This window comes from Rhinatrema bivittatum, chromosome 1 (assembly GCF_901001135.1).
Source record: "Rhinatrema bivittatum chromosome 1, aRhiBiv1.1, whole genome shotgun sequence".
NCBI classification, from domain to species: Eukaryota; Metazoa; Chordata; class Amphibia; order Gymnophiona; family Rhinatrematidae; genus Rhinatrema; species Rhinatrema bivittatum.
The window spans coordinates 409,665,034-409,690,385 of record NC_042615.1 but is presented as its reverse complement, the minus strand read 5'-3'; the positions used below and the strand labels follow the sequence as shown (position 1 = coordinate 409,690,385).

The window sequence follows — 25,352 nt, the reverse complement described above, 5'->3', positions numbered from 1 at the left end:
TTCTTCGAGACTCGCCCAGCTTCCTCACCTTATTTCGCTCCATCTTCGATGACCCAGGTCGAAGACCCATATCCGGGTCTTCCCTTCTACATCTCCAACAAGGCTCCAGGTCCCTGACCAACTACGTCATTGAGTTCAGGACCCTTTCGTCTGAACTTCACTGGAACTCTGACTGCCTACATACTATTTTCCTCGAAGGTCTGAGCTCCGGGATCAAAGATGAGCTGGTGGCTCGGGAACTGCCGGAATCCCTGGATCCCTTGATAGACCTTGCTGGTCGCATCGACCGCTGCCTTTGAGAACGCTCACAGGAGGCTAGAGAATCCAGGAATCTTGCACCGAGCTCACCCCGAATTCGACATACATCCTCTTCCAAGCCCAACATCACTCTGAGCAAAGAAGTGGAAGAGCCTATGCAGATGGATCGAAGCAGGCTTTCCCCAAAGGAAAAACGCCATCGCAAGCATTCGGGCCTGTTCCTGTTCTGCGGCAAATCCGTACATGCCATAGCTTCATGTCCCGTCTGTCCAGGAAACTCCCAGGCCTAGGTTCTGCTGGAGGATTACTCATAGGCTTGACTTTGCCCTCTCCTCCGTTAACCGTGCCCATGTCCATCAAGCTGGACAATCAGGAGTTTCACATACTGGCTTTGGTGGACTCTGGGGCCGGCAGGAATTTTATTTTGAAACAACTTGCTGAACATCTTCGAATTCCCACCATCCACTCCACAGTGCCCTTACTTCTCTCCTCCATCCATGGAGAACCTCTACCAGGTGAGGTCACTCACACTACGGTTCCTATCCAGCTCCGCACTGGGTCTCTACATGTAGAAACCATTTCATTCTTCATTCTGGACAAAGCAATACATCCCGTGGTCCTGGGACTGCCATGGTTACAGTAACACCTCCAGCAGTTTGACTGGGCCACAATACAACTCTCTCGCTGGGGCTCCTCCTGCCATGACAAATGTCTGGAATCTGTCTCACCCATGCCTTGCCTGACCACTCCAGTCTCTCTTCTGGGCCTTCCTCTGCAGTATTCCTCATATGCGAATGTATCCTTTAAAAAGGCCGCGGACACCCTACCCCCACATTGTTCCTTTGTGCAATCAATTTGCTGCCTAACATGGAACCTCCTTGGGGTAGGATCTACCCATTGTCCTTGACTGAAATACAGGCCATGTCGGAATATATTCATGAGAACTTGGCCAAAGGCTTCATCCGGCCCTCCAAATCTCCTGTTGGAGCGGGCTTTTTCTTTGTAGGGAAAATATACAGTTCACTATGGCCCTGCATCGACTACCGTGGCCTAAATGAGATCACCCTAAAGGACTGCTATCCTTTGCCCTTGATTTCCAAACTTTTGAACAGGCTTCAGGGAGCTAAAATCTTCACCAAATTGGACCTCAGAGGAGCTTACAGTTTGGTCTGGATCTGCCAGGATGATGAATGGAAAACCGTGTTTAACACGCGTTTGCTCCAGCGGTTTCTCAGAATATGATGAACAAGGTCTTCAGAGATTTGCTCTACCAATGTGTCGTGGTGTACCTGGACGACATCTTAGTTTTCTCCCAAGACCTTCAGAGCCACCGCCAGGATGTCTGCCGTGTTCTCCAGCGTTTGCGGGACAACCAGTTGTATGCCAAACTTGAGAAGTGTTCTTTTGAGCAAGAGACCGTTCTTTTCCTTGGCTTCGTGGTTTCCAGCCTAGGGTTTTGGATGGATCCCCAAAAATCAAAAAGTATCTGCGATTGGCCTCAACCCACAGGCCTCAAGGCCCTGTGGAGATTTCTTGATTTCACCAATTACTACAAATTATTTATTTACCATTATTCTACTCTGACTGCTCCACCCACGGCCATGACTCGCAAAGGGGCCAATCTGTCTCAATGGTCACCTGAAGCCATGTCCGCCTTCCAGGATCTCAAAACTGCCTTCCTCCAAGAACTGTGTCTCCGCCTCCCGGACCCCCGATGTGTCTTCATCGTTGAAGTCGACCCCTCAGATGTCGGCATGGGAGCTGTACTCAACCAGTACTCGACCACCCATACCTTACACCCATGCTAATTCTTCTCTAAACGCTTTTCTCCAGCGGAACTAATTATGCAATCGGGGATAAGGAGTTGTTGGCAATGAAACTGGCTTTCAAGGAATGGAGTCCTTGGCTTGAGGGAGCTCATAATCAGATTACAGTATATACCGACCAGAAAAACCTTGAGTATTTATACCGCACTCAATGTCTAAACCATCATCAGGCCCGTTGTTTTTTTTACTCAATTTAATTTCCTGCTATCCTACCGTCCAGCCAATAAAAATTGCCGTGCCGATGCCCTCTCCAGATCCTTCATCACAGAGGATGTCCCCGATGTTCCACGGCACATTATTAATCCTGCTAAGGTAATTCTTTCTGCTACGTTTCTGGTACAACCTGGGAAAACGGTGGTGCCCCAACAACTACAACCTAAGATACTTTGGTGGGTTCATGACTGCAGGTCACCCAGGACAGTCAAGAACTCTCTCCACTCTCCAGCGGTTTTACTGGTGGCCCACGATGAAAAAAGACATGCAGGCCTATGTTGAATCCTACCCCACATGTGCTCGTCATAAGCCTCTGGTGGGTCATCCTTGGGGCCTCCTGCAACCACTTCCCATGCCAAGTGAACCATGGATGCATATAGCCACAGATTTTATCATGGACCTTCCCCCCTCAGGCGTCAACAGTACTATTTGGATCACCGTGGATCGATTTTTGAAAATGGCCCACTTTGTGGTGCTACTTGGTCTTCCTTCGGCACTGGAGCTAGCTAACCTGTTCATCCATCATGTGTTCCGACTCCACGGCATTCCTAAGCATATCTTCTCAGATCATGGCATAAAATTTACTGCCCGATTTTAGAAATCTCTCTGCAAAAATTTCAACATTTCATTGGATCTCAGTTCGGCTTACCACCCCCAAGCCAATGGCCAGATGGAGAGAACAAACAGGACTTTAAAACAGTTTCTCTGAGCCTACGTGAATTTACGGCAGAACGATTGGGCCAACCTTTTGCCATGGGCGGAGTTTGCCCTAAATTCCCACCAGTCCTCAGCACTGGGTCATCACCCTTCCAGGTGGTTTATGGATGCCAGCCACTGCCTCCTCTTCTGCTCTCACTGTCAGGGCCATCCCCAGCAGTACAGGCTACCGCCCAGGAGTTACATCAACTTTGGGACAACACTAAACAACTTCTTCAGCAAACCGCCCAAAGATCAAAGACATTCTACGATGCTCATCATCGAGAAGCTCCTCAATTTGAACTGGGAGACAAGGTGTGGCTCAGTACCTGGTTTATCTGACTTAAACTGCCTTGGGCCCGCTTCGCTCCCAGATACATTGGGCCCTTTCCCGTACTTCGCTGTCTGGGCTCAGTTACCTACAGCCTTCGATTGCCCTCGTCTCTCGAAACCCACAATGCCTTCCATATATCACTAATAAACCTTTGGTACTTTCTGACTTCTCTAAGAAACCACCAGAGCCCCAACCTCTGTCATTGGAAGCGGACTTCACTTTCCAAGTCCAAGATGTCTTGGACGTCAGGAAACGTGGAAAGAAGTGGGAGTATCTCCTCTCATGGGAGGGTTTGGGCCTGAAGAGAACAGTTGGGAGCCTGCCGCCTCGACAAGGATCTAATCAGGCAGTTCCATGCCACACACCCTAGAAAACCCAAACCCCTGGGGGGGGGGCATTAAGAGAGGGGGTACTGTTACGACTGTCAGTCGCAGACGACTGCGACTGCTCTTACTTACATCATGTGCTCTCGCCCTCTCCTCTTTGGGTGAACTCGTGGCCGTAGCTATCCGCTCCCAATGCATGTCGCCCTGTTCCAGAACTCCTCATAGCAGCAGGGATGCCGCCGACCTCCATCTTTCCTCTGGGCCTTCCTAGGCGCGCGCACCACTCGGCCCACCTATTAGGACGCTAGGGCAGGAACCTCAGGGGCATCTCCTCCTGATGACATCACTAGCCCTGGACTCTTAAGCACTACCCGGGCCTAGCCCTAATCAACTTGGCAACGAGTTCCCTCATTGCTTATTCCTGCTGCAGTCTCATCAGACCCGTGGTTCCCGTATCCTGCACTCTCTTGGGTACCCGCACCTCGGAGGCTCGCTCCTGTCTCTGGCTACCCCGCTCCTAGGGAAGGCTCCTGTGCTTCTGAAGCCCTGCCTGCCGGCTTTCCCGCTCCTCGGGGTTGCTCCTGGACCTACACTGCTACTTGGGAGACTCAGGTTTGGTGTTTCCCGCTCCGTGGGCCATTGCTTATCTACTTCAGTGACTGTGTCGCACTTCCCTGCTCCTCAGGGCAGTGCCTTGTGTTCTTCATTGACTGTGCCATACTCCCTGTTCCTTGGGGCAGTGCCTTGTGTTCTTCAGTGACTGTGCCGCGCTTCCCCCTCCTCGAGCTAGGGCCTTGTGTACTTCAGTGACTGTGTCGCACTTCCCGCTCCTCGGGGCAGCATCCTGATTCACTTCAGTGACTTTGCTTGCACTTCCCCGCTCCTCGGGGCAGTGCCCTCGTGCATTGCCAGAGACTCCATCGGGCGTCCCCACTCCTCGGCTAAGCCTAAGTCATTTCTCCTGTGCTGACTCATCACACGGCTCTGCACCACGGGGTCGTCCCCTCAGCACTCCTCCTGAGCTCTGCCTCGCACTCCCCACTCCTCGGGGCCTGCTCTGCACTTCACTTCACCACAGTGAGTTCCTACTCTGGCACTTGCACCCACATCCCAGCCTATCTCTCTTCGTATTCTCTCTGGGCTGTGTCATCTGCTGCTACAGACCTCGCCTCCCGACGGTGAGGCCCAGTGGGGCTCCTCCCCATGGGCGGTTTGCAACTCTCATCTCGGGCCAAGGGCCCACTAACGCACGGACCCTAACATAAGAGACTGAATGTTTTCCATAGCAGGTCCCAAGTTGTGGAGCTCTCTATCAGAGGCGTTATGACTAATAACAGAAAGAAAAAGTTTCAAATGTGAAGTAAAGACATGGCTCTTCAAAAATGCATATGATTTAACTTAGATTATCAATATGCAGATAACCACTATAAAAAATCATAAATGTTAGTAGAATGACTAAAAGTAATGAGAGATGTGAAGTGCATTCATGACAACTCACTGACTAAAACATGATGGTTATCGAATTGGAACTTATGTATAACAAACTACTGTTGCAGCCCCTAATTAACATGTATCTGATGTATTATTGACCTAGAACATGTATTTGTTGTTGTAAAGACATAGATTATGAATGTTTACTTCTTGTTGTATAGACCTAGATTTTCAATGCTGACCTAGAATGTGAATGTTGCTTTTGTAAACCGTTGTGATTTTCTTTTGAAATGACATTATCTAAAATAAATAAATAAATAAATAAATAATAAAACTGAGGAGGAGTTACAGAGGTGTGGAGATTGAGATTCCCCACTGCCCAAGAGCAATTATGAGGTCTGCTGTTGCTTAGGACCAGACAGATTTCAACAGACTGGCTCCCACCCCTGCACTGCCTTGGGTTGTCGATCTGAACACAGTGACATGACATGGTGTTCTTACAGTCTGCAAATAGACAGAGGTAGATAATCATTAGGCTAGCTAGTTGAAAGGTGATGCAGCTACAGTTAGCGGCAGGACCTGTCCTCTATAATCAGCAGGATAATATTGCCACCTAATCTATGCACCCAAAATTTATGCGGCTACATAAGGCAGATTATCTGTAGGCCTAACCTGCCAGAGGCAGAATAAGCCTCAAGTGGTGCGGCCTTGTGTGCCAGGCTCACTGTCTAGTTACAAGGATATCTTCTACAGATAAGTGGGTAAGTAGGCTTTTGTCTAGAAAAAGAGAACATAAAATAGGGTTCCTGCTAGTCCTCCCGCCACCCCTGCCCCCATGTATCATCAATCCGCTGGCCCAGAATCCTTCCCCAATCCATTTATCAGGTGAATATGAAAGTACCTGGCATGATGGCACCATTTGTCCTCCCCCTTCCCTCCATCCCCCAAATAAGTTTACATCATTCAAATCACCCTCCCAAATATCACAGCCTCCCCAGCAACTAAAGCTCCTCCAACCAAGCAACCCCCCCCCCCAATACAAATAGGCCCACTCCAGGTACCGGGTGGGAGAGCCTCAGATGCTGGGGTGGGGGAGGTGTACACTACAGGTAGATATCTACTCATCTGGCAAAGTGGCACTGCATATCTGAACTCTCATTTTGCAAATTGTTATACTCCCCTTTGTCAGGCCAAGGTGGAATGTTTGGTTACAATGCATGAGGCCATTTTCTTCCTGCTTACACATTAGCATAGCTGTGGCATCCATCGTAAAGAATGGAAGCTCAGAATTGCTTGTGTCTAAAGCCAATCTGTGTTAATTGGGTGCCCACACAGTGCATGTTCTCGTGAATGCATTGTTGGCACCCAATTAGCACACATTGGCTTTAGCCATGTGCACAAGGAAGGGCCTCAAACCTGAAAAGACCTGAAAGGTTACAACTCAGCTAGGAAAATGTCAATTCTGCAAACTTATCTCCCATGGACTTCTCAGCCTATGGGCTTTAAGGGTGGCCACAGATAGGATACGGACTGTAACTGCTTCTAGCAATCAGAACAAGCAAACTACTCTGCAGATGTTTTATGTACCTACATAAAGCAGGACAACATGACTAGCCCTGAGCTGGACAGGCAAAAGTTCTTGCTGTGCCCTGACATCACAGTATTTCCCAATTTCTACCTGTGACATGTCATTCTAGGTTAATAGCTTTTAACTGAATCTGCTCCTCCAGAGAGGAGGAGTTAGCAATCTGTTAGAATCTGCTATGCTGATGGGAGGAGCAAGCAGATGGGAGTTAGCGATCTGTTATAATTAGCTCCTGGAGTGGGAGGAGTTTAACAATCTGATATGCTCCATAGGCGGGAACTAGCAATTTTGTTATGATATAGACTGCTGAGTTGGCATTATCCCAGGACAAGCAGTATGCTAGTCCTCACATATGGGTGACGTCACTGATGGAGCCCTATTGCAGGAAAAACTTCTATCAAAGTTTCTAGAAACTTTTGACTGGCAGCCTGAGGCTACTGAGCATGCCCAGCATGCCATGATATTCTCTACCTCAGGGGTCTCACTCAAGTCTTCGTTTTTCCACTCTGCCATCAGCATCGCGGTGACAGGAGCCCTGTGAGTTTTTCTCACAATTTTGACTAAAAAAGTTATTTCATTTTCTTATATTTTCCCAGATCGGGTCTCTCTTCACAATTGTCACCAGACGGTGACAAAACTAATTGTGATTTCGCTTTTCTCATTGATTCTTTTTTCACAAAAACTTTTCATCTACGGCTGTCGATACAAACATGGCTTTGGGCTTCAAAAAATGCCTGGTCTGTAACCGGACCATGTCAGTAACAGAGCCACATCTCGAATGTGTGATCTGTTTAGGTGAAAAGCATGATATTTCATCATGCCAACAATGCCAAGAGATGACCCCGAAGGGTCGGAAGCTCCGGCAGGAAAAGATGACTCATCTTTTCCATCTCCAGCTCGTTCCTTCACCGTCAACTTCGACGCAGTCATCTCCAACAGGAGTCACAAAGCAACTCCTGCTTAAAAAAACGACACCTCGAAGGATCCGGAGATGCTTCATTGCCAGCCCCGTCGACATCATCAACCAGGTCAGTCTCGGAACCGAGGCCTAAGCATAAACATCGGCATCGTCGATCCTCGGCATCCCCGTCGCTTCCCCCCCCCCCCGGGAGAACCGACTGCAAAGCGGCATAAACCCTCTGAAGTTCCGCTAACCTCCGTGTCTACGGTGTCATCATCTACACCATCAACGTCGACGCCCACATCGACATCACAATTACCACCGACTACTCAGGACTTAGACGTTCTTATCAAGCAAATGGTGATGGCACAAGTTCTGGCGACATCGCCGATGCCGGCGGTCACGCCGATGCCGGCCCTCACGCCAATGTTGGCGGCTCTGCCGATGCCGGCGGTCAAGCCGATGCCGATCATCAAGCCGATGCCATCGAAAATACCGATGCCGCAAACCACCCCGATGCCGATGCCGTCTTCGACGACTACGTCATCGGTGCCATTACCATCCGTATCGGTGCCTCTCTCGATATCAGAACTTCCATCGATGCCAAGTTCTTCGGAACCACCAACATCTTCGATTACTACTCCAGTATCGATGTTTTCATTTCTCTCTACATCAACATCGACTGTTCCATCGGTTCCACAACTGATATCCATGTACACTATGGCACCCACCATACCTCCGGCTAAGAAAGCAACGGTATTGAGACCGAAGTCGTCGATTAAGTTAAAACCTTCGATGACTCAACGTCTACCAACATTTTCTGAGCTTCCAAGGTCTGAAGAATCAGCACTGCATGGTATCCTTATCAAGAGATACCATGAATTACTAGCATCCTTGCCATCTAACCAAGTAGAAGAGCAGGTAGAGGACATTTCAGCTGCTGACCCTTTACCAGGACCCTCTGGTGTACCTCCTCCTCATAGGACTACACCTCCTCATCAGCCTACAGATTATGATACTTGGTCTGACACTGATTCAGATCCCTCATCAGAGGCATTTATGTCTGATCCGTCACCACCTCATGCCAGGAAACTATCACCTCCAGAGGACTTTTCTTTTCCAGTTTTTGTGCAGGAAATGGCAGATTCCATCCCTTTCAAGCTGCAAGCTGAACAGGACGCCAGACAACAAACTTTGGAAGTACTCCAATTTGTAGACCCCCCCCCCTAAACACACAGTTGCAATTCCTATTCATGAAGGCCTCTTGCAACTACAGCAACGTCTCTGGGAGCATCCCTGCACGGTTCCTGCGGTGAATAAAAGGGTAGATACAACTTATCTTGTACAATCCACACCAGGATATCAAAAACCACAACTCCCACACCACTCAGTGGTTGTAGAATCGGCGCAGAAGAAATCCAGAAGAACAAGGGCCCATTCATCAACACCTCCTGGAAAAGACAACAGATTCCTAGATCAAATGGGCCGCAAGGTATTTCAAGGGGCAATGCTGAACTCTAGAATTTCAGCATACCACCTATACATGATCCAGTACCAGAGGAACCTCTGGAAACAAATAGAGGAGTTTGTGCCGTCACTGCCCACACAATACCAGGAAGCTTCACAAACTATTATCAACAGGGGGTAAGCAAGAGGTTCGAGCCGCCTATGATGGTTATGAGACAGCTTCACGAGTTGCTGCATCAGGCATCAGTGCCAGAAGGTGGGCCTGGCTCAAGGCCTCAGATCTAAGACCAGAGATGCAGGATAAACTGGTCGATCTTCCTTGCCTTGGAGATAATTTATTTGGCTCCAAGGTGCAGGATGCAGTTTCACAGTTACGAGAACACACGGAAACTTTGTGACAGCTATCCTCCCTTCCACATGACTCTTCCACGCATACTGGCCGCAGGCCCTCACGAAGAGAGACCAGGTGGCCTTTCTACAGGCAACGCAGATATTATCCCCCTGCATCTAGACCGAGACCTCCCAGATCCCAGCAAAGACCACAACAGAGGCAACAGAGAACAACTAGGCCCCAACCAGCTCCTCAAACTGGACCTGCTACTGGATTTTGAAAACACATCCAGAGAACAAAGCCTTTACTCAAATCCTCAGTCAGCACTACCAGTAGGAGGCAGACTGTCCAACTTTTACAACAATTGGACATCAATAACATCGGACCAATGGGTCCTATCAATAATACACCGAGGATATCAATTCAATTTCATCTCAATTCCCCACGATTTTCCACCGAGTCACTCTCTTCTCAGCGAAAATCACATGCTTCAACTACAAATAGAATTATCCACCCTTCTGAGAGCCAGGGCTGTAGAGCTGGTACCCAGTCTCAGAAAGGAAGAGGATTCTATTCATGTTATTTCCTCATTCCAAAGAAAACCGGAGGCCTACGTCCCATCCTAGACTTCAGAAATCTCAACAAATTTCTGAAAAAAGAAAAGTTCAGGATGGTTTCTCTAGGCAGCATGCTTCTACTTCTTCAAACAGGAGACTGGGTTTGTTCTCTGGACCTTCAAGACGCTTATGCTCACATTCCAATATTCCCTCCTCACCGCAAGTATCTGCGCTTCATGGTGGGTCATCAACATTTCCAGTACAGAGTACTGCCATTCGGACTTGCCTCTGCTCCCAGAGTATTCACAAAATGCCTAGCAGTAATAGCAGCACATTTACGCAAGCAAAGTGTGCATGTCTTTCCATATCTAGACGACTGGCTCATCAGAAGTCACTCTCAAGAGGGAGCTCTCACCTCTCTCAGTCAAACAATTTCCCTACTTCACTCCATCAATTATCAAAAATCCCATCTTACTCCATCTCACCTACTTCAATTCATAGGTGCAGACTTGGACACTATCCTATCAAGAGCCTTTCTAGCCAAGGATCGAGTAGAAACATTATCCCTATTAGTAAACTCAATTTGCTCCAAGAAACAAGCAACAGCTCATCAGTTTCTCACCTTACTAGGCCATATGGCCTCCAGAGTTCATGTCACTCCTATGGTAAGGCTCGCCCTGAGAGTAACCCAATGGACATTACGATCACAATGGATCCAAGCCATTCAATCACTACATTCTCCAATTCAAGTAACCCACCAGCTACGCTCCTGTCTACTTTGGTGGGCAAACAGGGACAATCTGCGCAAGGGCCTACCCTTCCAACAACCAGACCCACAGATAACATTAACTACAGATGCATCCACCTTGGGTTGGGGAGCTCATATGGACACTCTCCAAACTCAAGGGACTTGGACAAAACTCGAAGCAACATTTCAAATCAATTTCCTGGAGCTTCGAGCTATACGTTATGTGCTGCATGCGTTCAAGGACTGCCTTTCACACAAGACTGTTCTCATCCAAACGGACAACACAGTAGCCATGTGGTACATCAACAAACAGGGAGGTACGGGCTCGTATCTCCTTTGTCAAGAAGCTGCACAGATTTGGGGCTGAGCCCTGAACCACTCAATGTTCCTCCGGGCCACTTATCTGGCAGGCATACACAATGTAGTGACAGATCGACTCAGTCATCAGTTCCAACCACACGAGTGGTCCCTGGATCCCTCAGTAGCGACCAGGATATTCCAACGTTGGGGACAACCGACAATAGACCTCTTTGCATACATCTGAATCACAAAGTAGACAAATTCTGTTCTCTACACAAACAGAAGAACCAGCCAGCCAAGGATGCCTTTGCTCGCCCTTGGAACTCAGGCCTACTATACGCGTATCCTCCAATACCACTCATAACCAAAACTCTAGTGAAGCTACAACAGGACAAAGGGACCATGATACTCATAGCCCTGTATTGGCCTCAACAAGTATGGTTTCCCACACTCCTCGACCTCTCAGTCAGGGATCCCATTCGTCTGGGAATAGCTCCCACTCTCATAACTCAGGATCAGGGTCAGTTGCGCCATCCCAACCTTCAATCCCTATCCCTGACAGCATGGATGTTGAAATCTTGATTTTACAACCGCTCAATTTTTCAACCAATGTATCTCAAGTGCTTATAGCTTCACGTAAACCTTCAACACGAACGAACTATTCTTCGAAATGGAGAAGATTCACTTTGTGGTGGAGGCAAAAGAGTATTGATCCTTTCACTTGCCCCATTACTTCTCTACTAGACTATTTATACCATCTTTCAGAATCTGGTCTCCAGACTTCATCTGTAAGAGTACATTTAAGTGCAATCTCAGCTTACCATAACAAAATAAGAGGTGCCCCAGTCTCCACACAACCTCTTGTCAGAAGGTTTATGAGAGGTTGAACTCAACTTAAACCACCAATTCGGCCACCAGTCACAGAATGGGACCTGAATTTGGTATTAACAAGACTCATGCGTTCTCCTTTCGAACCCATAGATTCCTGTGATCTTAAATTTCTCACATGGAAGACTATCTTCCTCATAGCCATTACATCAGCTAGAAGGGTTAGTGAGTTACAAGCACTTGTAACATACGCACCCTACACAAAATTCCTACATGATAGGGTGGTTCTCCACACACATCCAAAATTCCTTCCCAAGGTAGTTACGGAATTCCACTTGAACCAGTCCATAGTTTTACCCATATTCTTCCCAAGGCCTCATTCTCACCGAGGAGAACAGGCTTTACATACCTTGGACTGTAAACGTGCTCTATACTTTTATTTAAACCGCATTGCAGTCCACAGGAAATCCAATCAACTTTTTGTTTCTTATGATCCAAACAAACCAGGGAAAGCAGTGGGTAAACATACTCTATCCAATTGGCTAGCAGATTGCATACAGTTTTGCTATGAAAAAGCAGGCCTTTATCTCCAAGGGCGAGTAAAGACACACTCAGTAAGAGCAATGTCAACTTCAGTAGCACACTATCGTTCAGTGCCAATCATTGACATATGTAAAGCAGCAACATGGAGTTCTCTTCACACCTTTGCAGCTCATTACTGTTTGGACAAACAAGGACAACAAGATTCAGCCTATGGACAATCTGTCTTAAAGAACTTGTTTCCAGTTTAAACCCAACGCCTTCTACAACCAACCTGCTGTGATCTTCGGCTGACTCATTTCAACAACAATACTTCACTGTTGCCTCAATACAAAATGACTCAGCCTCTAGCTTGCTAATCACCCATATGTGAGTACTAGCATCTTGCTTGTCCTGGGATAAAGCAAAATTGCTTACCTTGTAATAGGTGTTATCCCAGGACAGCAGGATGTAGTCCTCACGAAACCCACCCGCCACCCTGTGGAGTTGGGTCTCAGATTTTTTCTTAATTTATTTTTTGCTAAAGCTTATTGCTACATACGAGACTGGAGTGTGACCCCTGTGGCAGAGAATATCATGGCATGCTGGGCATGCTCAGTAGCCTCAGGCTGCCAGTCAAAAGTTTCTAGAAACTTTGACAGAAGTTTTTCCTGCGATAGGGCTCCTTCAGTGACGTCACCCATATGTGAGGACTACATCCTGCTGTCCTGGGATAACACCTATTACAAGGTAAGCAATTTTGCTATACATAAATTTCATTTTTTTTCCAGGTCCAATATGAACTATGCACTATAAAACAAACACTGCCTCAGAAACAGCTGAGGCAGTGCTGACACTTTGCAGTCCCATGTGACACTATGCATCCAATGTACATGTGGATATATTCAGATGCACATGGATATCAGCTAGGGAATCTGCTGTATTATGTCAAGTTTGTGGTGATTGATGATTGTAGCTGTCTACTTGTAGCTTCAGGCCTTGCTGGAGTTCCATTATACATTTGTGACCATCTTACCAATATGTGAGGGCTAGGATAGGGTCAAAGGTGTTCCCGAGATAAGCAAGAAGATGCAAGCTATGGCAAAACTATGTACATTGTGTTGGAAGTCCTGCATGAATGCTATGGAAAGATGTGACTCCTTTGTACTGACAATCTATATGAATACATTAGGCCATCCTCATCTCTTTGGTGTTAGGTTTATTTTCTGTCTACTGTGACTACTACTATCTATTGCACCTATATTGTTCCATTATCATGATATTGCCTAACTAGACCTAAATGGCTTGTGTTACACATAGACCCAGACTGTATGGATATGAGAGTAAAAGAAAGATAGATATGAAACCAGCTAGAACCACTCTGCTAGGCTCTCTTTCATGGAAGGGGAAAGACTAGATGATGTCTAACAGACAAAGTAGCATTGTATAACACTTTCTTGAAGCTAGCTGCCAGTCCCTGTGCTCTCCCCAGCTTTTGCAGGGGGACACGGGTGATCTGTAATGATGTTTACTGGGATGCAATACCATAGAGGCAGATTATGGAATACACAGCAAACCAGCACTATTTTAGCTTCTCTTGGTGGGGCATACATTAATGCTCCCCCTGTTTTGTCCAAACAGCGAAATCTATTTTTGAGAACTCCTAAGGTACATTCTGTGACACAGGCCTTGTTGTACCTTGTATCTGCTGGCATGTTTGGAAAAGCGACGGATATGAGAAGCCAGGTCTTGCAACCATAGCATAATCTTCTGTTCCAAAGAGAGAATGGTTGCATTACTCACATCTCTGTGACTTAGTTATCTCACTGCCAACTCACAGCATGCTATATGATACTAGAAGTAAGCTCTAGCTTGACTTGAGGGATTCAAAACTATTTCCAAACCCTTAGTCCATGCCACCTTTTACAGGATTACTATATGTACGCTATAACACTTTGTTATGCTGTGGCAGATCTTCATGAATAGAAAGATGCATCTGGGGTGTTCATGTCATTCAGAAACAAGCAGTCTCTACTTGGTTTTTCTACTCCTATAACATTGAAGCTATACATCACAGCTGCCAGAGATATGATTGCAGAAAGACAGCAACCTCATGATATGATTGTTCATGTACCTGGCTGTTCAGAAGAATGTCCTCCAGAGATACATATTTGTCAGATGTGACACACTGAATAGGATTAACCCAAAAGGCTACTCCCACAGCTTCCATTGAACCCTACCCTTGTGATGTTGAAGACAAACTGTGGCTGAAATCCTGGCTGTCAGAGCCGAAGGACTGCAGACAGAATACCAATATGGGCATCGCTGGCTGAGGGCTGACAGAGCACTAACAGGGCACGCCTGACCTGGGAATCCCTGCACTGTGCACCCAAAAAGGTTTGGGTAGACAAGTGCTTTTCAATAGCTCCAAGAGAGAAGATTTGAACTGCCGCTTGTTTTAAGCTGACTAGTTGAAGGTCTGTAGTGCTCATTCCACACACTAACCTTAGTGGAAAGTGCTTTGTAAGGACACATAGCATTAGTAAGCCTCTGTAGCATGGAGAGAAGAGAAATCTGGGCTCTGGCACTATGGCTTGTTGACCCTAACTGTGCAAGCCACTTGTCATGTAACTGATGCAGTCACATCCCTAATAACCCCTGAAACAGATAGCTGGGAGGGGACTATAGAAAGAAGCAACACTTTTACCTATGAACCAACCGTCACCGTAGAGGCCATTTTCAAATAGTTCAAATAGGCCAGATTGCCTCAGTATAAATGAATCATGCGCAGTTGCCATGTACCTGGCAACCACATCATGGATGCGCAGTCGAAGCGTCACAGACCACTTGCACATTGATAGAGTGGAAGAGCTTTCTGTTGTGGTAGATCTCTTTCCTGCCACAGGGTGCGATGATTATTTATTTATTATTTATTTACTTACTGGCTTTATATACCATCATTCGATAAATGCCATCATAACAGTTTACAACAATAATATAAAATTACATCCAATAAAAAACTAAAATACAAGTCAAAATTAAAAGAAGATTTAAAATAAATGAATAAAAGACAACATCAAATCGTAAAAGGACAACCACCGATAGTAAAATACATATATATAATTAGCCAAAGGTTAGATCCTGTGAATAGTAACATTGTAAAATAGTGCCAGTTAATCGATGGAAAAGACTTGTAGGTCTTTCATTTGCTATCAGAATAAGCCTTCCTAAATAGCCGTATTTTAACTTCCTTCTTGAAAGATTTTAGGTTTGGTTGCCTGCAGGTTTCAACAGGTATAGAGTTCCATATTTTTTGGACTAGCTAGAGAGATTGCCCTATCTCTTACTGGAGTTAACTGTACAGATCTTACTGAGGGGATAGATAATAAGCCTTTGTTGGCCAATCGTAAGTTTCATTGTGGAATGTGTATTTTTATAGACGTATTAAGCCAGTCTTGTCTGTTCTCCATAGATGAGTTTATGAAGAATTGTTAAAACTTTATATTCTATTCTATATTTTATGGGAAGTCAGTTAAGTGATATCAGGATCGGAGTGATATGATCATGTTTTTTGAATCTGTTAAGATTCTGGCTGCTGAATTTTGGAGAATTTGTAAGGCACAGATTGTAGACATTGATAATCCTAGAAAAAACTGAGTTGCGGTAATCGATGTCGGCGAAAATGAGAAATTGTAACACAGATCTGAAATCAGTGGGGTTCAGAAAAGGTTTTAATCTCCTTAAGGTTAATAATTTATAATATCCTTCTCTAATCTTTGCTGCAATATGTGCCTTAAAATTTAGTTTGCTCTATATCGTAACTCCGAGGTCACAGACATGAGGTGTGGGGATGAATTACTGCTTGTTGGTCTTCTGATGTCAGAGGTGGTAATGGGTCAATGGATATTTTTCTATCTAACAATATAATTTCTATTTTGGATATATTCAGTATAAGTTTCATGTGAGTTAATAGTTGCTTGATATAGGATAAATACATAGCAGTTTTTTTTGTAAGTTGCTTCAATAGAGACATTAATCGGAATAAGTATTTGTATATCATCAGCATAAATGTAGTGTATGAGTCCAAGACCGGAGAGTAGATGGCCAGAGTGGAAGCATATAGATATTAAATAAAGTAGTGGAAAGTGCAGAGCCTTGTGGAACCCCTGTTTTCAGTTGGATTTTATCTGAAAGAGAGCTATTGACTTTTACATGAAAGTTCCAGGTTAAATAGGTAGGATGAAAACCATTGGAGGGTCTTGTTTGTGAGTCGAATTTCTGATAATCATTTAAGAAGGATGGAATGATTTACTGTGTCGAATGCTGTGGAAAGCTCTTACACCTTTCCAATAGGTATTTTTGCTCATTGTCGAATAAAGAATGACTATGTGAGTGCACTCAGTAGCTCCCAGAAGAACATTTGAAAAGTTGGCAATGGCTTAAAAACCTCTCTTCAAGTCCAGCAAGTCCGGCCTTTCACGAGGGAATCTTATGTAATGATTAATTTGGCTATGTTCATCTGTAATGACCTGGCCCAGACAGCAGAAAAAAAGATATTTGTGACATTCCCCTGATGATCCCGACTGTTATCTGGAAGGAACCAGGTGCCTTAAAATGCAGGGAGCACAATAATTTGGTGAGGCTTGGTTTAGAGCGGGACGTTTCTGTGACCAGATCCCCCTCTGAGTTCTTCATATAATTCCATGTTAGTCTGAGAGCTCAGGCGATACCTTGTAACCACGTGTTCCTCTGGCATCCCCAGCAATGTGGTGCATGGATGAAATATGTGCTCCCTGTTTCTGCCTGCATGCGTTCCTGATGTGGACGAGCGCGCTCCACCGGAGGGCCTTGAATCTCTGGCTCCAGTGCTGGTACTTCCTAGGAGGAGTTTGAACCTTCCTTGACTGTTGTAGTGGCAATGTTGAGCAGCCTGAACAGCCAGTATCCCAGTACTAGTACTCTTCCCCCTAACACTGATTTTATTGGGCCACTAGGGCTGTGTAGGTATGTCTGAGAGAAGGCCTCATTATAGCGATGATCTGCGATTATGGCCGCCGAGGAACAAGAAAAACTTTTTTCCACTGTACTGAAAATCAAAAAGGTGTTGTTATTTCTCACGTTAAATCCCATATTATTCTGCGTTATTTTTCTGCAAAATGTGGTAGGAGGCCCTCATTTCTATGATTTTCTAGCTTTTTTGCAAACTCATTATCATATTCACATACTAACGTGATGCGTTAAAGCCCATTATCATGCTATAAGGCCCTAACGTGGCTTAATGAATGACCTTATTAGTTTTTTAAATTTTAAAATCATGAAGGGAGGAGGATTGTGGGGTGGTGGTGGGGATAGATATTAATCTGCAGCTAAATTAATTTGGGGTTTGAAGCATCAGGCCTGAAAGCATGGACCTTTATTTTTATAATACTTAACCAGCTATATTCTGAATATAGCCGGTTAAGTAATCCAGGTGTATATGCCCAGATATTTTAAGGCTTCTCTAAGTCAGTCTTATTGTTATACAGCTCTTAGCTGGATAATGTGTTGGAATATCAGTTATGTTAGCTTGATAATATTGTTCTGTTCTAGAACACCCTTGCTATTTCCCTTGACTTATTCAGCTGAATTTTTAGCCAGATAACTATTTAGCTAGATAAGTTGGGGGTGGTGAAATTGATGGAAATTTCAAAACCCATGTTTGTCCGGCTAAACCCTAACTTAGGCCTAGGTTTTCGAAGACACCGTGGCGTCATGAATTGGGCGGCGGCGGACGGGCTTTCGCACCCAATTATGCCATCGTAAAAGGTGGTGCTATTGGGTGCGAAATTGGAAGCGAAAAGGCTCCTTATCTTTTCGCCGTCCACGCTGTCTTCATGGCGTCTGCCCCGGTGCTGCCCCGACTCCTCCTGTTCCGGTCTTGACGCTGTCCCTTTTTAGTGATCACACGCAAAAAGCCCCTTTTCGCATGCGATCGTTTTGAAAAATGACCCCCTTAGCCGGACAAACGTTTTGAATATGGACCCCATATTTTCCTGATTTTGTGCATTTTTAAAATCATATTCTTGCATCTGTCATCTTAATTGAGCCGTATAAACTGCATTTTGCTTCAGTAAGTCCTAAACATAATAACAATGTTAGTTTGATTGTGGTTCATTATTTGATATTTGTGTATATATACATTTAGGTAGTTACAGCAACTGGAGGTCAGATCGAAGAAGAGCTACCAATGTTTCTCAGTGAAATTATTTTGGACATCCAAGCAATGATGTTTGAGCCATCTCTCGAGGAATTCCAGGTTTGTTCAAGAAAATTGTCTCTTTAGTTTCATTTTTTACATTTTATTATAAATGGTGCTTAATTAAACAACAGGTTTAGCAATGCTAAAAACATTACTTTAAGTGATAAGGGAAGATAATATAGTCATGTATTAGCATCAATATTGGAGTGGTAGAACTATTTAACTGCCCAAGAGAAAAACAATTTTTTATTAACCAAATTTCATATGAAAAATTAAGTGTTAAAGTATTTAAGCTTTTTTTCTTCTGTTTCATGCTAAAATTATTACTTGGAAAAGTTTACAGCTGAATTATGTTTGTGAAAAATTGGAAAACATTTGTTCCCTCTATTTAAAATCATGTGATTCACAAATGGGGGTAAATACAGACCTTCAGTGTAATGCCTTTTACACGGGGATTTGGGGATAGCAACTTCTCTGTTTTGTATAGTGTGTTATAAACCTTATTATAATAGGGTACATTTTTAAAATGATCTTGTAACTAATCAAGTAAGGTGAATAGATTGAAGACTTTCGAATTTTACTAGTGCTTAATAGTTAAATATAGACACTCAAATTTTGGTCATTCCTGGGGTAGAGCTGGGTTGGAGGAATACATTTATGTAGCTGGCTAGCATAATTTTTACACTAGCTAACAATGTATTATGTCTATCTCTATGCAAAGTGATAGTAGACATAAACTGAAACTGGCTCTATGTTCCCTTTTGCATTAGAACATAAGAACATAAGACTTGCCATACTGGGTCAGACCAAAGGTCACAAGCCTAGAATCCTGTTTACAAAAGAGGCCAAGACAGGTTACAAGTACTTGGCAGGATCTCAAGGTATAGATAGATTCCAAGCTGCTTATTCCAAGAATAAGAGGATTTCTGCAAATCAACCTTAATAATGGTTAATGGACTTTTTTTCCAGGAACTCGTCCAAACCTTTTTAAATGCAGCTCAATTAATAATTTTCACCACATCCTCTGGCAATGAATTCCAGAGCTTAATTGTGCTTTGAGTAAAAAAATATTTTCTCTTATTAGTTTTAAATGTCTTACTTAGTAACGTCCCCTGTCTTTGTACTTTTCAAAAGAGTATACAACTGATTAACGTTTTACTCGTTCCATTCCATTCATTATTTTGAAAGACCTTTATCATATCTCCCCTCATCCTTCTCTTTTCAAGCTGAAGAGTTCCTAACCTCTTTAGCCTTTCTTCATAGGGGAATTGATCCATCCCCTTTAGCATCTTGGTGGCCCTTCTCTGTTACTTTTCTAATTCTGTTATATGCTTGTGTGTGCTGTCTGTGACAGGCACCGCATCTGGGCCCACTACACCCGACTTCCAGCTCCTGCTCCCGGTTTGACCCCCCTCGCAGCAGTAGGCAGTGCATGTGCGCCCGAGCTTCCTCCGCAGACTCCTCGGTTTCCCCAGCATGCCTTCCTGGTTTTTAAAGGGGCCGCGGCGGGAATCCATCCCGCGGCGTCGGATGATCCTCATTACAATTCATGTATTGATAAACGACCTTACTCCTTGTTAACCTCTGTTAAGTGCCCGCTTACACCTTATAACTTGTTAGCCTGTTAGTTCATCTAAAGTTATTTCCATGTTTCCTCTGTTAACTTTCTCAATTTCCTGTTAACTTGCTCAGTTCATCTAAAGTTTATTCTATGTTTATCTGTAAAAACAATAGGAAACTTTGTCGTTTCCAGCACGACTTGTTTCCCTGATAAACCGATGTGACATGTCAAATGGAATGTCGGCATATAAAAATAAATAAATTAGCATCTCACTGGCTGTGGCAGGTTTGGTTTCCCATCCTACGCGACCTCTCACTCCAGCAACCAAGTCGCCTGGGCACAGATCCAAATCTAATAACGCAGAACAACCGGGCTGCTGCGTCATCCGAACCTCCACTCCCTGTCTCTGACAGCATGGGTGTTGAAAGGTTGATACTGCAATCCCTTAACCTTTCTGACAATGTGTCACAGGTACTCATAGCTTCACGAAAGCCTTCTACTAGGAAATCTTATCCTTCCAAATGGAAAAGATTCTCCTTGTGGTGCACAACAAAGGAAATAGATCCTTTTTCCTGCCCTACAACAAGATTCCTGGACTAACTCTGGTACCTCTCGGAGTCTGGCCTACAAACCTCCTCCATCCGAGTGCATGTCAGTGCCATAGCTGCTTACCACAAAGGTGTAGGAGATGCCCCGATTTCAGCGCAACCCCTTTTAGGGCGCTTTATGAGAGGCTTGCTACAACTAAAGCCTCCACTACATTCTCCGGTTCCAGCTTAGGACCTCAATGTTGTACTAGCACGGTTCATGCGACCTTTGTTCGAGCCCCTATACTCCTGCAAGCTAGACATCTCACTTGGAAAGTGCTCTTTCTAGTTGCTATAATGTCGGCTCGCAGAGTCAGTGAGCTACAGGCACTGGTAACATACCCATCTTATACAAAATTTCTCCCTGATCTTGTGGTACTCCGCACTTACCCTAAATTCTTACCAAAGGTAGTTTCTGATTTCCATTTAAATCAGTTCATAATACTTCCTACCTTTTTTCCAAAGCCTCACACCCAGTTGAACAGGCACTGCATTCCTTGGACTGTAAGCGTGCGCTCGCCTTTTATCTGGACCGCACTACAGCCCATAGGAAGTCCACCCAACTTTTTATCTCCTTTGATAAAAACAAAATGGGAGTTCCAGTGGGCAAGCAGACCCTGTCCACCTGGCTGGCGGACTGTATATCCTTCTGCTACCAGCAAGCAGGCCTTCTGCTACAGGGACACGTAAAAGCGCATTTGGTCAGAGCAATGGCAACGTCAGTGGCACACCTCCGTTCTGTGCCTCTTCTTGAAATCTGTAGAGCTGCCACATGGACCTCTCTCCATACCTTTGCAGCTCATTATTGTCTCGACAAGTCTGGCAGGCAGGATTCCTTCTTTGGCCAGTCTGTCCTTCGTAATTTGTTTCTAGTTTAAAAATGACCCAACTTCCTACCTGCGACCCACTGTGAAATTCATGCTGCCCTCATAACCAACAGCACCCCTGTTGTTGTGCCTGTTGCACGTCGTTGAGTGCTGTTTGATTCACTCTATTTGGGCATCCTGTAGCTCGCTATTCACCCACGTGAGGACTACCATCCTGCTTGTCCTGGGAGAAAGCAGAGTTGCTTACCTGTAACAGGTGTTCTCCCAGGACAGCAGGATGTTAGTCCTCATGAAACCCACCCGCCATCCCGTGGAGTTGGGTTTGCTTACGTTTTATTATTTTATTTTTCGCTTGTACATTTTGCTACAAACGAGACTGAAGGGGGGCCCCTGCTGGATGCAGAGTTAGTGGCATGCTGGGCTTGCTCAGTGTGCCAGTCAAAGTTCTAGAAACTTTGACAAAAGTGTTCCATGATAGGGCTCCATCTGATGATGTCACCCACATGTGAGGACTAACATCCTGCTGTCCTGGGAGAACACCTGTTACAGGTAAGCAACTCTGCTTTCTCCCAGGACAAGCAGGATGGTAGTCCTGCTTGTCCTGGGAGAAAGCTCTGCTTTCCAATAAAAATAGATCTAAATAACCACCCCAAGCTTGTTGGTTCTAGGATCAGTTAATCCATGAAGTATATTAGGGATGTGAATTGGGCTTCGAATGATTGAAAATATCGTACAATATTTCAAAATCGTCAGAAATCGGGGGGCTCCCCCAAAACGATAGGAAAACCCCATGATAGTTTGTGGGGGTTATCTTATTGTTTTGGGGGAGGGCGGGAAAAACAGCACACAAAAATAACCCCTAAACCCACCCCGACCCTTTAAAACTAATCCCTTAGCTTCCCCCACCCTCCCGACCCCCGAAAAAACTTTTTACAGGTACCTGGTGGTCCAGTGGGGGTCCCTGGAGCGATCTCCCGCTCCTGGGCCGTCGGCTGCCACTAATCAAAATGGCGCTGATGGCCCTTTGCCCTTACCAAGTGACAGGGTATCCGTGCCTTTGGCCGGCCCCTGTCACATGGAAGGAGCACTGGATGGCCCGTGCCATTTTTAAAGATGGCGCCGGCCATCCAGTGCTCCCTCCATGTGACAGGGGCCGACGGCCCTAGAGCGGGAGATCACTCCCGGGACCCCCACTGGACCACCAGGTACCTGTAAAATGTTTTTTGGGGGTGTTGGGAGGGTGGGGGAAGCTAAGGGATTAGTTTTAAAGGGTCGGGGTGGGGTTTTTGTTTATCGGCTCGGGCGCAGCCGAAAACAAAACCGCGATCGGGCCGGACGAAAAAAAAAAAATACGATGTGAATCGGAACCAGAATCCAAATCGATTCGGTTCCGATTCACATCTCTAAAGTATATAGTTAGTACAGTTTATTGCTCCAGTCATCCTGGAGGACATGAATTATTTCATGGAAGATCCATGTAACTTCTTGTCTTTCCTACATAGAAGCATGGTGGCAAAAAAAGACCTTGTGGATTATCTAGTCTTCCCATCTACATTAATTGCTCAGTCCTACAATCCTTACCATGATTTCAGTTATCCCCTGTGCTTGTCCCATGCTTTCTTGAATTTAGATAATGTCCTTTTTCCCCCCCACCTTCATTAGAAGGCTGTTCTATGCATTTACCACCATTTTTGTGAAGGAATATTTTTTAGATGACTCCTGAGTCTACTCCATTACATCCTCATCCCATGACCCTTCATTCCAGAGACTCTTTCTAATTGAAAGAAGCCTTCAGTGCTATGCCTTGATATCTTAGATGTTTTTAAACATCTTTATCATAGCTCCTCTATATCCCTCTTTGCCTTTAGGGAATATAGACTTTTATGTCTGTCCTCATACACTTTTTTAATAAAGTCCGCTGACCATGTTAGTACTTGACATCTGGACCTATTCCATCTAGAGGTAGATATTGAGCCACTATGCAGCTCTCCTAGTTAACCAGATAGACTTATCTGGATAACTTAGTTCATATAATCAGAAGTTCAGCCGCACTGCTGGATATATCCAGCTAAAGTAAGCCAAATAAGTTTATCCAACTAACTTTAGTACAATCCTATGTGCTGATTAGACTTAACTGGATACATTATCCAGCTGACTTTGAATTTCCGAGTTAGCTAGATAACTTATCTGGCTAAGCCAGCATCTCCCCAGAATGCCCTCACTTCACCTGCCCCTTAGCTGCCTAAATATTTAACTCGATAATTAGTTATCTAGCTAAGTAGTCGTGGTTCAATGGGGCTGGATATTTAGCTACTGCTACTTAGTTGGATAAAACCTAACTTATCCAGGTAAGTAGTGCTGAATAAACCTTTTGGTTTACTGTATATCTTTTGTATGTAAGTTCCCAGAATTGTACACAGTATTTCAAATACGATCTCACAGGGATTTTACAAGGGTAATATCACCTCATTATTTCTTCTGACCATTCCTCTCCCTATGTCCCCAAGCATCAATCTGGCTTTTTCTGGTTCCTTATACACCTGTTTGGCCACCTTGAGTTAATCAGATGCATTCATCCCCAGATCCTGCTCTTGTTCCATGCATAGAAGACTTCCACCATTGGGTTTTAGCAACCCAAATACATGACCCTGAATTTTTTATCATTAAATCTTAGCTGTTAGAATCTAGACCATTCCTCAAGCTTTGCTACATTCCTCTTGTGGTGAAATAGTAGTTTGATTACAAATGATATTATTTGACATGTGGAACTCCTTTTCCAGGACAGCAAGAGATTGTTCCTCAGTCACCAGAGCCAACTGATGGATGTCACTGCTGCTATCTGAGTAGAGTGTTAGCTAGAAACTGTTTATAGAAAGTGACAATTGGTTGGCAGCAGTTGGAAAACAGCAGAGAGAGATAGCTGTTGTTGGACTGCCAAAGTTAATAGAATTGCTACTTAACTAAGAAAGAGCAGTGCCTAGTTCTGCAGTTAAATTCCATAGAAATAAAGATTACTTTGCAATCACTTTTTCTGTTTTCCCTGTTTGCTGCAATGCAGACTGTTTGTTATGTTTGTCATGCACTGTTCCTGCTTGTTAATAATAAACTCTTTAGTTTATTATCACTATGCTTGAGACTGATTTAAAATCCCAGATAAGTAAAAAGTTGAATGATCCTCCTCATGATTCTCCCCATCTAGTATTTCCTCTTCATAGGTCCAGGTCTTTCAGAGGCATGAGCAGTCCCTAGTTGCTCCTGCCCCACTGCTCCATCATTGCAGAAATGGCTGCTGGTCAATCTGAGGCCAGCACCTTTATATGGACTGGTGGCCATTGTGCAATGATGGAGCAGTGGGGCAGGAACAACTGGGGATCATTCATGCCCCTGGAAGACCTGGACTTATGAAGAGGAAAGGACTGGGGTGGGGAGAGGTATAGAAAGGGTTTTCTGGGGGTTGGGGAGTCCTTTGTTGAAATGACTTTGAGGGAGGTGGAATTGGATTGGAGTTTTGCGGGCTCCTAGTCCTTTGTTGAAGTGGGTTTGGTGAGGGAGGGCATACTTTCCTTTTATTGTCTTTCATGTTTATTTTTCCCTTTATTTTATTGTAGCTAACTAATGGGAAGAGGGTCCGAGTGTGCTGAAGTCAGACTGGGGAGGAAGGAGCAGTTTGCTGGGTCTGGGTGGATAAATGGGGGGAGGGGAGTTCTTGGATCAGGCTGGTGAGGAAAGAAGGAAGTACTAAGTTCCAGTTGGGGTAAGGGGAGCAATATGCTGGAATTGAACTGAGGAGAGGGATCAGTTAGGCTGGGGAGGGGGGTC

The 25,352-nt window shown here is 44.9% G+C and overlaps 1 protein-coding gene across 1 annotated transcript in view; it reads left to right on the top strand.

Annotated features, from left to right (window-relative positions):
* DNAH6 (dynein axonemal heavy chain 6) overlaps positions 1-25,352 on the top strand; it is a 3,261,518-nt gene that overhangs the window by 341,754 nt on the left and 2,894,412 nt on the right. The window contains 1 exon segment of the mRNA XM_029602297.1: positions 18,505-18,615. Coding sequence (XP_029458157.1) covers positions 18,505-18,615 — 111 coding nt within the window.